The sequence below is a fragment of the Leucopleurus acutus genome, assembly GCF_964270905.1.
Source record: "Leucopleurus acutus genome assembly, chromosome: 19".
Taxonomy (NCBI): Eukaryota; Metazoa; Chordata; class Mammalia; order Artiodactyla; family Delphinidae; genus Leucopleurus; species Leucopleurus acutus.
The window spans coordinates 27,098,001-27,114,061 of record NC_139161.1 but is presented as its reverse complement, the minus strand read 5'-3'; the positions used below and the strand labels follow the sequence as shown (position 1 = coordinate 27,114,061).

At 35.9% G+C, this 16,061-nt stretch overlaps 1 protein-coding gene across 1 annotated transcript in view; it reads left to right on the top strand.

The window, feature by feature from the left end:
* USP32 (ubiquitin specific peptidase 32) overlaps positions 1 to 16,061 on the top strand; it is a gene marked incomplete at its 5' end in the record, with an annotated part of 150,448 nt that overhangs the window by 110,349 nt on the left and 24,038 nt on the right. Inside the window, 10 exons of the mRNA XM_082861592.1 lie at positions 3,753 to 3,912; positions 7,042 to 7,196; positions 8,384 to 8,465; positions 9,487 to 9,561; positions 10,036 to 10,174; positions 10,438 to 10,543; positions 11,616 to 11,789; positions 12,586 to 12,760; positions 13,294 to 13,445; positions 14,730 to 14,841. Of these exons, the coding sequence (XP_082717718.1) occupies positions 3,753 to 3,912; positions 7,042 to 7,196; positions 8,384 to 8,465; positions 9,487 to 9,561; positions 10,036 to 10,174; positions 10,438 to 10,543; positions 11,616 to 11,789; positions 12,586 to 12,760; positions 13,294 to 13,445; positions 14,730 to 14,841 (1,330 nt within the window). The remainder of the gene's footprint in view (positions 1 to 3,752; positions 3,913 to 7,041; positions 7,197 to 8,383; positions 8,466 to 9,486; positions 9,562 to 10,035; positions 10,175 to 10,437; positions 10,544 to 11,615; positions 11,790 to 12,585; positions 12,761 to 13,293; positions 13,446 to 14,729; positions 14,842 to 16,061) is intronic.

Below are 16,061 nucleotides of genomic sequence, written 5' to 3'. Positions count from 1 at the left end.
CGTTGGGTCTTCGTTGCTGGACGTGGGCTTTCTTTAGTTGCGGCGAGCAGGAGCTACTCTTCTTTGTGGTGCGCGGGCTTCTCATTGCAGTGGCTTCTCTTGTTGCAGAGCACGGGCTCTAGGGACGCGGGCTTCAGTAGTTGCAGGGCGTGGGCCCAGTAGTTGTAGCTCATGGGCTCTAGAGCACAGGCTCAATAGTTGTGGCACACAGGCTTAGTTGCTCCGAGGCATGTGGGATCTTCCTGGACCAGGGATCGAAGCCATGTCCCCTGCATTGACAAAGGCGGATCTAATATTCTATGTCTGTAGGAGAATCATGGTGATAATTGTGTTGGATGGATAGGTAGGTAGGTAGGTAGGTAGGTAGGTAGGTAGATAGATAGATAGATAGATAGATAGATAGATAGATAGATAGGTAGGTAGGTAGATAGATAGATAGATAGATAGATAGATAGATAGATAGATAGAGTTAGTGAGTGAGTGAGTGAGTGAATGAGTGAGTGAGTTTGATGTTTTGGAGTCTGCCTGAATTCAGATTACCAGTGCTAATCTCTAAACCTTAGTTTCCTCATCTGTAAAATGGTGATAACAATAATATCTACCTCATTATAGTTGTTTTGATAAGTAAATAATACATATGATTAGCACAGCACCTGATTTATAGTAAATGGTCAATAAATTTTGCCTGTTGCTACTATCATCACCATCATCATTATAATTATTAAACAAGTTTTTTTGGAGCCTCACAAAAGGTCATGTTTTTTAACATTGATGTCAGATAAATATTAGTTTAAATAAGTAGTAATTTTACTACATAAAAGCTTCAGTTGCAGGCTTGATAATATTTTTTTACCTCTAAATAAGATAAATTTAACGTGATTCAGGAAAAATTGCTGTAAAAACATTTAGAATATGGTGTTTCAAGTTAAAGAATACTAAATATATTTGCTACAGCAAGGTTAAAAGTAAATACTTTCATTTTTACATAAATCATACCATTAAAAAATAGCTTTATTTAATTTGCACATGTACAAGCTCAATGATAACAAATTAAGCAATATAGAAAAAATAAAGAAGAAAATAAAAAGCATACCATATCTACCATATCCTACTACTTAAGAGATAATTACTATTAACATTTTGGTTTTCATCTTTCCAAACATTCCTCTGTGCCTATTCATATACATATACAAATATGTATAGATAATTTAATGAAATTGAATTATATTATACTTGATGTCTTGTGATCTGCTATTTTCAGTCTAAGATAGATGCTATTGATATCTTTCTAAGCTAATAAATTTAGATCTATACCATTATTTTTAATAATTGCGTAGTGTTCCTTAATTTATTACATACACATGCATATGTACATAAATCACAATTAACCAATCACCACTGATGGACTTTTAGTTTGCTTCTAGATCTTAGTCGTTTAAAGCAATTTTCTGGGACTTCCCTGGCAGTCCAGTGGTTGAGACTCTGTGCTCCCAATGCAGGGGGCACAGGTTCAATCCCTGGTCGGGGAACTAAGATCTTGTGTGCTGCACCACACGACTGGAAAAAAAAAAAAAAAAAAAAACAACAATTTTCTGGTGAATAGTCTCTTTCCAAACATTGTGATGATCTCTTTAAGGTAAATTCCTGTAAATGGAATTGCATCTATTGTTTGCCGGTTATGGTTGAAGTTAATAAGTTCATATACAAGAATAATTAAAATGTAAATAAATATGTATTTATGTATGATTGTGCCTGTATGTATAAGAATTTGTTAATCTGTAATTAGCTCACAAAATCACTTATCTTGGAAAGCAAGCTACAGATTATAAAAATTACTTCTTTGTCATTTCAGATTCTGCCAAAAGTATGTTTTTTATGTAGCCTGATGACTATAGATGCAGAATTATTGATCTTTCCCAAAATCACAGTTAAACTGAAATCCTAAGAGAATTTTACTGTTGGCTTTGCAGCTATCAGTGACTCTCTAGAAGTGGACAGACTTTGTTTTCCTCCAGTGTCAGGGAGAGCTCCTTTTACTGCTTTAAATAGGAGTTGAAAAAGCTCCTAAGTGGAGCTTTCCTAGTACCATACTATAGCATATCAGAACATGTAGAATAATTTTAAGAAATAGTCCTAAAGGTTTGGTTTGTAACATTGTTTTTATCTGGCTCTTTACTGCCCCCTCTTGATATTAAAAAATGCTCTGTTGCAGAATATATTGGTTACTAAGGCAAAAGGAAATGAAACAAAGCCCAATCACTTGAGACTATTAAAGGTTCTGTAAGATTTTATGTTTTAAAGAGTTTGACTGTTGACCCTGCTATCCTTTTGGAATGCTAAATTGATAAGGTGCTACTCTTAAAACTCTTAAAGCACTACTTTGGTAATACGTTTTCCTGTGTTTTGGGGCTAGCAAGCAAGTTATTAGAGAGATTACTGAAAAATCCTGTTTCAACCGTGTGACTTCCAGTTTTGTACATCCAATTTAGTTGTTTTAATCATAGACAAAAAATATATGAACAGTCCAGTTACATAAAACACAGTAAATTTTTACGTGGAAACATTTTTGTTCTCACTACAAATACAAGAAATAAAATTTTAAGCAAATTTATAATATTTTTTATATGTATTAAAGAAATGGGGTTTGTTTTTTAATTTTTTTTGTTTGTTTTTTAATTTTATTATTTATTTTTGGTTGCATTGAGTCTTGGTTGCTGCACACGGGCTTTCTCTGGTTGTGGCGAGCAGGGGCTACTCTTTGTTGCGGTGCATGGGCTTCTCATTGCGGTGACTTCTCTTGTTGCGGAGCATGGGCTCTAGGTGCGTGGGCTTCAGTAGTTGTGGCACGTGGGTTCAGTAGTTGTGGCTTGTAGGTTCCGTAGTTGTGGCACACGGGCTTAGTTGCTCCACGGCATGTGGGATCTTCCTGGACCAGGGCTCGAACCTGTGTCCCCTGCATTGGCAGGCAGGTTCTTAACCACTGCACCACCAGGGAAGCCCAGAAATGGGGTATCTTTAAATGATATCCAGTGATAAGTTTTTGTGAAAGTAATACATTCATACATTTCCGGGAATATTGCTGCATTTTGGGTGTTACTATGACTTATGTAGTTAATGACATGAATACTTTCGTACTCTTTTATTAACTCCATTCCTAAGAATTTGTCCTTTAAAATACCATCATTTATATGTATGAAATATGTAAAAGTGAAAAGAGTTATGGTGTGAGAGTGCTAAAATTGTAGATAATATTTAAGATTTTTTCCCCTTAATTTTGATGTTACTTGCTTTTAAATGAAAGGGGAGAAAATACCCACCAGGAATCCTAATCCTGGAAAATGGACTAAGGTGCAGGAGGCTGAGGGTCTTTAAACCCATGTAATTAAACCTGTGAATTTCTATAATCTAACTGAAATATAGGCAGTGAACCTATTGAACATTTTAGTTTAAAAATAAATCTAAGAAATTAGGTTAAAAATGGCAAGTTTTGGGCTTCCCTGGTGACGCAGTGGTTGAGAGTCCGCCTGCCGATGCAGGGAACATGGGTTCGTGCCCTGGTCCAGGAAGATCCCACATGCCGCGGAGCGGCTGGGCCCGTGAGCCATGGCCGCTGAGCCTGCATGTCCGGAGCCTGTGCTCTGCAACGGGAGAGGCCACAACAGTGAGAGGCCCGCGTACCGCAAAAAAAAACAAAAAAAAAGGCAAGTTTTGTTTCTTTTATAGTGATCACTTTATGTCTTTTAAAACAATAGGTAATCAAGAATAGCAAGACAGAAATCCCAGAGCTGGAATTATTTCCTCGCTATCTTCTCTTCCTGAGACAGCAGCCTGCCACTCGGACACAGCAGTCTAACATCTGGGTGAATATGGGTATGATGAGCCTGAGAATGTTTCCTCAGCATTTACCAAGAGGTAACTTAAGAATGCAGCAAGAATACCATGCATTTCCTTAAAAAAATAAAAGCCAATTTGCTCATAGTCTGGTGCCACTGTACTAATACACATTTTCATCTGTTTTCATACAGAATCAGTAAATCACTTGTGGGGCTTAGATCTACGGTCATGCGCAAGAACTAGATGGGGTAGAGGCAAAATCTCAGCAGCAAACTGAGAAATGTTGTTCCCTTTTTTGGCTTGTAAACATACAAAGATAATACGTAGAAGTAAATTTTATTTATTTTGTTTCTTTGAGAACAAGACATTGTAAATTATGTGCTGGACCTAAATTAGAGTCTGCCAGTCAATGACTGGTCTTTTCAACTCCACTCAAATTTCTAAGCAGTAATTTCTTTGGCAATATCATCTTTTTTTGTTTGTTTTTTGTTTTTTTTTTAACAAAACATGATACATTTCTCATACTAGGTCCAAGGAGCCTTTATAACAGACAGATAATACAAAGGAAAAGATACATTTTTGAAAATGAAATTGACACATTTTCTTTCAAAAACATCAAGCCTATCAAAATGACATATAAGTTCTCGTTTTAATGTAATACATGCAAAAAGTTCCCTTTTGATTTCTCTGTGAGGTTAAATTTTATTTTATTTTTCTAACATCTTTATTGGAGTATAATTGCTTTACAATGGTGTGTTACTTTCTGCTTTCTAACAAAGTGAATCAGCTATACATATACATATCCCCATATCTCCTCCCTCTTGCATCTCACTCTCACCGTCCCTATCCCACCCCTCTAGGTGGTCACAAAGCACCGAGCTGATCTATGAGGTTAAATTTTATTGATGGCCTGGACTTGCTCAATGCTTTTGCCTTGCAAATATTTGAAATAGTTCTTCTTCAGCAAAAATAATGAGTTCATCCATTTACACATAGTCCCACACTGTGTTAACAATGCCAGAATGATGTTATAATTAATATAACTTAATATGAAAGAACTACCTTTGAATCCAAACCAACCCTATAAAGTATCATCCCTCCTTTGAAATGTAATAGAGTAGTTTTATATCTTCATTAAAGGTTGTATTCAGATAATATATGGAGATTCTTACACATACTGTTTGGTAAGAATTATAGCAAAGCAGTGGCCTCTGCCTAACCAAACTTTGTCTTGGAACACATTAAAATCAAGGAACAGTGAAATAAGAATCTCTCTGAAACACTCTTAATTTAATTTTCCATTGAATAATAATAGTATTTGCCTTGCTCCCATGGCACCCTTAGTACATATCTTTTTCAATTCTCTTTGAAAGATAACATGAGAGGCAAGATGTGTTGTTGCGCTTTTAGTAAGTATTCTTTGTAACTCTTGTGCTGATCCTAGATTTTTGCTGCTTCTGTAAATTCCACTAGATTTGTTGGTGCTATTCAAAAGCACGAAATTATGTATAATAAGTGGCTGCCTGCTTAATGAGCTATGCTACAAAAACTGTCTAGAATTCAAATAAATTTCTTATGTGGCTTAAGGACAATAGAAGTTGACTTGGACACTGCACTTGCAAATGCTTCTGAATCCTAGAACTGGGTAGTTATTATGCTCCAAATTTGTTCTTAATCTGAAATTTTATTTCTTACTAATTAGTTGTGAAATCAATCATTAATCACTTTGAAGTTTATAAAAATATGCTTTCTTGCTGTAATCTTATAACTAATCCTCTGATGTGTTTTTGGAGAAATTTGCTCTTTTGTTTTCTTCTAGGGATTATCCTTTGCTTGCTGATAGTAAATGATTTGCCTTGCTAGATGTTTAAAAATTGATCATGGTTGGGTTTGTTCTCCATAACGTGGTTTTCATCGTTCTCATTACTCAATTTATCACAGCTGTTTACTAGGCTCTTTTATTCCTTTTGGAATGACAGGTATACAAACCTTGCCACAGTTAACAATGACTTAATTGTAGCCTTTTCAACAGACAAGAAGTCATTGTTAGATGATTTTTCAGCTTATTTTAGGTGAGTTAATTCTTGGAAACTCTGAAAAAGTGGATGATGCCAGTACTTTTCTCCTCTGTTTAGTAGGTAAAGACTCAAAGCACATTTAATGGGAGGAAAAAAGCTAAGTCACCATTGAATGGATGGAAAACTACCTCGAGTGTATAATTGTACCCTTCATGGATTATATTGATATGTTAAGTGTATTTTAGTTTTGGGTTGCTCAGTAAACTATAACCTCCCATAGGCAGAGATGACCATTTTAAGCTACAGCTTTTGTCTAGATTTTTGGCTGAGTAGTTACCCAGGGTTTAGCATATTGTTTTAGCAACCTGTTTTTGATTTCCATAATCTCTTGTCATTTTATCACCCTTTTCTTTTGAAATATGTGGTTAGACTTGATATATTCTTCCTTCAGTATTCACTCTTTCCTCTTATTGCCTCTTTTTGTTTCCACCTTGAGCCCTTCAAGAATTCAAGGTCATGTCTGCTTTTCTCTTTTCGGGTGGGCAGGCCATATGATTCCCCCCTTACTACCTTTCAATAGGGCAATTTTTTTGTCATGGGAAGTTTCTTGGCTTCACTTTAAAGCTTTGTTTGGCCAAGTAACATCTATGCCTACTTAGAATTCTAAGTACAAGTAACAATTCTTGTGTAATTGTACCAGTGTGCTAGGTAATTGGGCTACTTAATGAGAGTGATGTGATTAGTAACTCAAAGACAGTTTATTTTAAGAAAGTAGATCAGGTAACTCCAATTATCTATCTGTGGGATTCAAATCCAGCCCCCTTTTATCTTCCCCATTCTTACACTGAGTTTTGATTTTGCTACTGAGTGTGACTCAGCTGAGGGCAGCCTAGATACAGATGCCCGTTGATATTTGCCAGTCTTCTTGGGATCCAGATACTGCCAATTATTTGGGCCTCTAATTTTGTTGTTCTTCCTTTCAAAGTTAAGGCTTACTCTAAGACACTTAGTTCTCCTATCTTCATTTTAAAGCTTTCTCTTAAAGCGTCTTAATTTATAAAATTATTAAATCTGTAACTCTCATTTCTCATCATGTCCAAAAATAGTATGGTCCCCATTGCTGAGAGGGGTGCTTTTTTTTTTTTTTTTACATCTGCGTTTTTCCTTACTGTGACTACTGTGACCATAGGAAATGTACCTTCTCCGAATGCACCATTAAAGCGGGTCTTAGCCTATACAGGCTGTTTTAGTCGAATGCAGACCATCAAGGAAATTCATGAATATCTATCTCAGAGGCTGCGCATCAAAGAGGAGGATATGCGCCTGTGGCTATACAACAGTGAGGTAAGAGACATGTTGGAGTCAAGGAAAGTCCTGATTAAGTGTTAAATCCATGTTTCATAAGTATGGGTTATTTTTATCTACACTAATTGTTCTGAAAGCCATGTCTCGGAATCGCAGTGGAAACTTCAACTTTTAAATTACTGGATGCATACATGTAGATATTTGTCATCTGAAACCCATAATAACAGTCATGGACAGTACCATCCTGTAAAGATTATTATTATAAAGTAACGGCAAATATCACTTTTTAACAAATAGTTTATTTTTGATTTGTCTTAAAGTAACTTATATAGATGTTAAAAAAATTCAAACAATACAAAAGTATGTAGTGAAAATTCTTCCTTTCCATCCTCTGACCCCATCTTCCATTCTCCTCAGAGGCAGTGCTGTTAATTGCTTATATATTCTTCCTAACACATGCAATATATTTCCATTAATACTCTGAAATTGGATCATAAGTAGTTTTAACCAGTTCTTTATTCCCTAGTTCCTTCTTTCTTACATTCTCCTTTGGTCACCATTGAGAGGTGACCAGTTGTATAATAAGTTAAGAGCAGAGGTCCTGGAGCTACACTGCCACAGATTAAATCTTGGCCCTCACACCTGTTAGTTGAATAACCAAGGGCGAGTCCCTTGACTCTGTGTCACAGTTTTCTCATGAGTAAATGGGGAAAATAATAGTATTTCCCTTAGGATAGTTGTAAGAATTAAATGAATTAATTTTCTGAGCACTTTAGACAGGGTGAGCATCAACAAAAATGTATAATTCTATTGCATGACATTTGGTTTTACATTTTCAATTCCTAGTAAATAATCAAGTTCCATCTTGACCACAAGCACATTTACTGAATTTCATACTAGATACTAAAAAAACTTCTTTTCTATCAGCTGTTCAGAAAATCTAAATCTCAATGAATTCTGGTTTGATATGTGATGAGTCTTTTCTGGTCTCCCCCAAATCCTATATAACTTTTTTAAAGAAAAAGTATGTGTTTACAAAGTATACATTGTCTTTCCCTCATTTTGCCACCAAAATTATAAGCATTTCTGAATAACTATAATATGCTAAATATCTGTCACGAGTTATGTAACTACAAGGATGTTTTTAATTGTCATTCATTTTTATTTCCATATTTGTTTCATGTTTAGTAATTAAATTAACAAAACATTTCCTCCTCCATATACAGAATTACCTCACTCTTCTGGATGATGAGGATCATAGATTGGAATATTTGAAAATCCAGGATGAGCAGCACTTGGTAATTGAAGGTACAAGATGGAAGCATGCATTTGTATTAGATTTTTAGGGGAAGAATGTAAAGATTGAATTACTCACTGATAATCGATTTTATAGTTTTTCCAACTGGTATTTGATCACTATATTCTATATAGTAAAGAAAACCCATTAAACCCTTATGTAATCCTACTGTAATGTAATACTATTTATATTGCTTTAAGAGAAAAACATGTCTGCATTCATTGGCTGGAAAGGGTGGAAACAGTGGGTAAAAACAAGTGAATTCAGTTATAAGTTTATAGCTCCTTAAAATTTTCAAGCTGCCTCTTTGTCAGGAGACTTTCTTGCAACAGTTAGTGGTGCAGGCTTTTCATTAGTCAACACTAGTCATTCACCAACATAAGCATAGATTTACACACTGGCAAGCACACATCATTGAAAACTTAGTGTGTCTTTTCTCATCAAGATTCATGAAACAGGGCTTCCCTGGTGGCGCAGTGGTTGAGAGTCCGCCTGCCGATGCAGGGGACACGGGTTCGTGCCCCGGTCCCGGAAGATCCCACATGCCGCGGAGCGGCTGGGCCCGTGAGCCATGGCCGCTGAACCTGCGCGTCCGGAGCCTGTGCTCCACAACGGGAGAGGCCGCAACAGTGAGAGGCCCGCGTACCGCCAAAAAAAAAAAAGATTTCATGAAACATTCCTAGCTGCCTTTGTATTAAAATGAATAGATTACTCTGGCAGTTGTCACAATTTAAGAAAGCATTGTAATAGTTCCAATGTATTAAGTTTAAGAACTTTAATTCCTTCTATAGATGGTTGAGTATAATTTTACTTCAGGTATGTAATTTAGAGATTAGCTTACTAATTAATTCTAACCAATAAAGTCTCCAGTGTAAAGAATTGGAATGGTTTCAGAGGCAATTACTAAAATTAACTTGATTTTTTTTTTCAGTTTCTGATTTAGAAATAAGAACTTTTTTTTTTAACAGAAGCAATTTAGTGGGTGTGATTTGAATAGATAAGAAATTAACACATTGCTGTCTGTTTTTCCAGTTCGCAACAAGGATATGAGTTGGCCTGAAGAAATGTCCTTTATAGCAAACAGTAGTAAAATAGATAGACACAAGGGTAAGTCTACAGTGTATTATTTTTAAACAATCTTAAAATTATTCTTTTATTTTTCCTTCTCTCAACTATTGAAGTGTTAATGACTTGTAGCTTTCTAGCTCAAAAGCGATTAGGCCCCCTCTTATTTTTCTTTTTCCTGAAGCATCAAATTTCTTTCTAACCATGCAATTAAATAATTTATATATTTTGAAAGACATAATTCTAGGAGAGAATTGTTTGAACTCTAAAAAACGATCATAACAATTAAAGAGAATCACTGCTGCTTCTAGATTACAAATGAACATAGATTATCATGATTGCCGATGATGCTCCATTAAAAAGCCTCTACTTAGCATTGCAAGACCCAATAGAGAAATATTAACTCCATTTAATTGATTAGAAGAGTTATAAAAATCATTGCATTGAATACAAATAACTGTTTGGTCATGACATCTTGCTACAGCTAGGCTTCCGTTCTCATGTTGTTTGTTCCAGTTCCGACAGAAAAGGGGGCCACAGGTCTGAGTAACCTGGGAAACACATGCTTCATGAACTCAAGCATCCAGTGTGTTAGTAACACACAGCCACTGACACAGTATTTTATCTCAGGGAGACATCTTTATGAACTCAACAGGTAATCTTCCTTGAGTCATTGGCTCTTAACTTTTATAACTTTGCTATGAACACAATATTACCTAAATCTCCTCTCTCTTCACCCTGGGGGAGCAAAGTCTTAATCTCATTTGCCCTATTAAGCGTGAAGTAAGGACCAAATGCTACTTCTCTTATTTTGAAAAGATATTTTGATGTGAGGAAACAGACTCTAGGCATTTCTGTGTCCACATGATTGTGATTTATAAGAATCTTTGGCAACGAATTTTCCTCTCAAACTTCTAGGACAAATCCCATTGGTATGAAGGGGCATATGGCTAAATGCTATGGGGATTTAGTACAGGAACTTTGGAGTGGAACTCAGAAGAATGTTGCCCCATTAAAGCTTCGGGTAAGCATGTTAAAATAATATAAAGGTATTTAAGTCCTAAGCAGTTATTTAAGTAATTATTTTTCTCTACATGTTATTTATATTTAGCTTTTTAGTTTTAGTGTAATGTTTTTGGGTCCTTCACAAGGCATAAACTGGATGTCAGATACTTTTACTTCTTCACATATATGCAAAATACTACTATAGACATACTGGGTAGAAAAAGATCAAAAGTATAGTCTAAATTTGGGATGTCATTCATTTTACTAATTTATCAGGTATCTTACTTGTATATACAGTACGCCTTTCTTTCTTAATCCTTCACTATTAGCAGTATTCTAACTGCAAGGTAGACTTGAGTCTAATTAATGATACTCCATACATTTTTAACATTACTAAGATAATTACTTCTATCTGTAGAATTTTAAAAAGTAGCAGAAAGAAAGAATGTAATTTAATGGATACAAATTTGACATTAATATCATATGCAGTGAATTCTAGTTGATGTTAGGATTACCAGCCACTGTAATAATTATGTATTAACTCATTTAATCTTCTAAATGGCCCTACAGTATAAAGCAACATTATTATCCGCATTTTATGGCTCAGGAAACTAAGACTCATAGCAGTCAAATAGCTTGTCCAAGGTTGCAAGCCAGTTACTAAGTCCTCACAGTTGAACATGAGGCTATTCTGCCTCTAATAATAAAAGCTAGGATACAACAAGACCAGAAAAGCTAACTGTAAAAGAAAACATTATAAAAGGGAATCTTCCAATGTGAGCAAATGCCATTTTAATATTTCCATCTTGTATCTTAAATAGCTATGTACCTTAAGAACTGTTTGCTTATATGATGCTAAACTAGGACATAGGATTGGCCATAATACTTTTTTGGGGCTGGGGGAGGGAGCATCGTTTGAGATTAAGATTAGAAAGATTTCATGATTATCCAAAATATGTTCGCTGAAATAGAGACAGACTAAATACTATACTATGTATCTTCTTCTAATGCCTCTGATAGAATTATGGACATGTTCTTTCTAAACTTTATGAGATAGCAAATAATGAGTTTGATTCCTCTTATATTTATAGTGGACCATAGCAAAATATGCTCCCAGGTTTAATGGGTTCCAGCAACAAGACTCCCAAGAACTTCTGGCTTTTCTCTTGGATGGTCTTCATGAAGATCTCAACCGAGTCCATGAGAAGCCATATGTGGAACTAAAGGACAGTGATGGCCGACCAGACTGGGAAGTAGCTGCAGAGGTTTGTCAGTTTTGAGTTTCTAATGTAAGCAATAGATAAAATATTCTGACCACAAATACGTGTTGCACAACTTAATGATAACTAAACTATTCTGCGGTCAGAATTTTACTGCGAAAATGAAGGAATTTACGTTTCTCTGCTTATTTCTTGTGCAATAATCCTAAAACAAAGCATCTTTAATGAAAATAGAAAAGTGTTTCCTCTTCAATGTAAATTTGGGGGAGAGGATGTAGGAATAATCATTCAGTAGAAATTTAGGAGTCCCCATAATTGCTAAAGTAATGTGTACAGTGACCAATAGGCATATTTTATCCGCTTTTTAATGGACAAAGAACTCATCATTGTTACTATGGTAAGAAGAAAGAAAAAAATAGGGTTTTCCGTCTGAATTTAATACGTTATAGATTGAGCAGAAAGGATCACATTGTATTCTGGACCGCCAGGGAACTCCCGATGGTGGTATTTTTAAAGAAGGGAAATATGTAAGCCCAAAGCTGCCGATGCGGAGTGATCTGGCTATGTCACTACAGTCTAGATTTACCCCAGTGAGTGCTGCTGCTACACTTGGCAGCTCTTCTGTGTTACCACTGTTGCCAGAATTCTTGAAGTATTTTATGTATTTCTCTACTATCTCAGTAGACAGTATATTTTAAATTACATATCTGACTTGTAAATTTGTAGGCATAAAGCTTTTATTTTTTAAGGATTATATTCTTGACATTTAGATCTAATATATTTAACCATTTTCTTTGAATTTGGGGAGATAAAAAATTTCTCTAATCATTTTTCTTGCTAGGCCTGGGACAACCATCTGAGGAGAAATAGATCAATAGTTGTGGATTTGTTCCATGGGCAGCTAAGGTCCCAAGTCAAATGCAAGACATGTGGGCATATAAGTGTCCGATTTGACCCTTTCAATTTTTTGTCTTTGCCACTACCGATGGACAGTTATATGCACTTAGAAATAACAGGTGGGTCGCAAAGTTATGAAAAATTATTTAATTCCATTGTCTTTTACCTTATTCAAGCAGCCTGAATTTGTAAGTATAGTCATTTGTGTATAATGCGTTCTCATAAAGATTGGTAGTCAGCATGTTATAATTTTTTTTTTTAATTTTATTGGTGTTAGTTGGTTTACAGTGTTGTGAGCATGTTACAATTTAACAGTCTAATTTCAGGCATGATTTGAGGTTTGAAAGACTTGGAATATGGGTCCATTTTTGTGCCCATTGAGTCTTCTGTCAGTTTCAAATGTGCCAGGAACTCTCTTTAAAATCTTGCAAAGCCACTCACACTTCTGTATCAGATGAATATTCAAAAAATAATGATTTTACTTAAGATTATCTTTAAGCACCATCTGTCGTAGTGTTTACATATAAAATTAAAATTCTAGACTGAAATGTTTGCTATTTCCAAGTCTCTCTCTCTCACACACACATACACAGTGTAAAGCTTTCAATGAAACCTGAATTTTACTGGTAAAAAAATCTTTTCTCTTTACTAGTTATTACGTTGGATGGTACTACCCCTGTACGGTATGGACTAAGACTGAATATGGATGAAAAGTACACAGGTTTAAAAAAACAGCTGAGCGATCTCTGTGGACTTAAATCAGAACAAATCCTTCTTGCAGAAGTACATGGTTCCAACATAAAGGTGATATTAGCTGTTCTTTTTAGGAAACTCTTGATTCCATCCTTCAAAGATCACAGTTTTCTCAATTAATTATTGTGTCAAATGACCAAGGGAGATAATAAAACACAACAAAAACTGGAAAAAAATTTGTGAAGTTTTTCGTTCTGGAAGAAACTTAAAAGAGTTGTCTACCAGGGGCTTCCCTGGTGGTGCAGTGGTTGAGAGTCCGCATGCCGATGCAGGGGATGCGGGTTCGTGCCCCGGTCCGGGAGGATCCCACATTCCGCAGAGCGGCTGGGCCCGTGAGCCATGGCCACTGAGCCTGCGCGTCCGGAGCCTGTGCTCCACAACAGGAGAGGCCACAACAGTGAGAGGCCCGCGTACCGCAAAAAAAAAAAAAAAAAAAAAAAAAAGAGTTGTCTACCAGAATAAAAGAGTAATAATGACGGTGGTATTTTTTTTTATTTATTTATTTTTGGCCACATTGCATGGCATGCAGGATCTTAGTTCCCCTACAAGGGATCGAACCCATGTCCCCTGTGGTGGAAGCACAGAGTCTTAACCATTGGACCACCAGGGAAGTCCCAATGGTGGTATTTTTAAAGAAGGGAAATATGTAAGCCCAAAGCTACCTATATGGAGTGATCTAGCTGTGTCACTACAGTCTAGATTTACCCCCAGTGACTGCTGCTGCTACGTCTAACAGCTCTTCTGTATTACCACTATTGCTAGAATTCTTAAAGTATTTTATATATGTACAAATGTGTTCTTTTAGTACTTATTTATGAATATATATACCTGGCCTTTCAACACACTAAGAAATTAAAGAGTAAAGACAAAGTGACACAAATCACTTCTTGCATACCAGCTGGAGAAACAAGAAATTTAATAAATATATTGCCTACCCTAAATTGAGCTCCTACCACTGGTATTATTTATATTCATCTTTGGGATTTCTGAACAAACTCCCACCTCTTTGACATTTTTTTTCATACGTAATGCGGAGGTGAGATCTCTCTGGGGATTTTGGGTTTAGATTCTTGAAATGATGGACAAAACTTAAGAAGTCAGTTATACACATCATACTGCCCTCCTATGAAAGGGGATAATGGTTTTGCCAGGAAGGTTAGTTTTCACTTAGTTTATCAAGCTTTCATTTATAGTTATTTTAGAAAAATTATTCGGACATCTTATTTGTTTTACTGATAAAAGGATCTAAGACATTTGCTTCAGATCTATCAGAGGGATGATTCTCCATTTTATCTGAAACATCTCCCCCTTCTCATCTTGCCTCTTTTTCTATAGACTTTCCCTCAGGACAACCAGAAAGTACGACTCTCAGTGAGTGGATTTTTGTGTGCATTTGAAATTCCCGTCCCTGGATCTCCAATTTCAGCTTCTAGTCCAGTACAGACAGGTAAGATAGAACTAGAGCTCCTTCTCATGATTTTAGCTTTGAATAACAGTCTAAGGGTTGTCATCCTTTTTAGGCTTTTGTTTAGGCTAAAAATGTTAGAGCAAAAGAATTTTGGAGCCTGAAGGAAACCTTGGTGATCATTTATCTCAAATCCTCATTTTATAGGTGAGGAACCTAAAATTCAGAGAACCTAAGTTAGATAGGTAGTTACTAGCTAAATCTACCACTGGAATTCAGAGGTCCTTTAACTCTTTTATCTAATATTAACATGGTAACAGATGGTATGAGAGAAATGTACTATCAGAAAACAAAATAATAAATTTGACTAAAAAGGAATCTGTTTATCTAATATTGCCTGTGATTTAATATGGTCATCCAATGAGTCTTTTTGGCCATTAGTGGGGTTTGTCTCCTCTTTATACTGTTGCCAGTTAGATTCGTTCCCCAACTATAACATGCTTCAGAGAGAATGAGGCTCCTCTCATTGGCACTCAGTAGATAGTACTGATGGTTGGGTTGGTGGATTATTTAACATTGCTTTTTGGTTATCATCACTGTCCACTAGAACTCTCTGCAATGAGGAAAACTTCCTGTAATCTTTGCCATCCAATAGAGTTATCTACTAGTCACATGGACTGTTTAGCACTTGAAATGTGGCTAGTCAAAGGGAGGAAATGCACTTTTAATTTAATTTTAATTTAAAAAGCAGCGACTTTCATCAGTTGTAACAAATGTTTCACTCTGGTGGGGCAGGTTGCTACTGGGGGAGGCTGTGCTGGGTGGGGGCAGGCAGCAGGTGGGAAATCTCTACCTTGCTCTTTATTTTACTGAGTCTAAAACTGCCCTAAAAAATAGTCTTTTTAAAAAGTTAAACAATTTTTTAAAAACCCATCATCTGGCTTGGGACTACCGTCTTAGAACATTTCTAGAAGAATGGAGAAATGAATTTTTAGAGGAGAGGAAAAAGAAAAGCAGTAGAACTGTTTTTGTGCCACAACACGGTACTAATAAAGATTGTTGGAAAAATTCTACTTACTCTTTCTATCAGCTACTCATGCTTTGTCATTTAGTCAGAAGTGTGAGTTATCGAGGTAAAATCTGAAGTTAAAATCTTCCAGTTAATCTAGAATTATCATTTGACCTATGATTCCTCCCTGTCCTCTGTTAAAAGAGAGTGTCAGTGGTCTGGGCTCCAGCGATATTTGAGAAAAGAGCAAAGA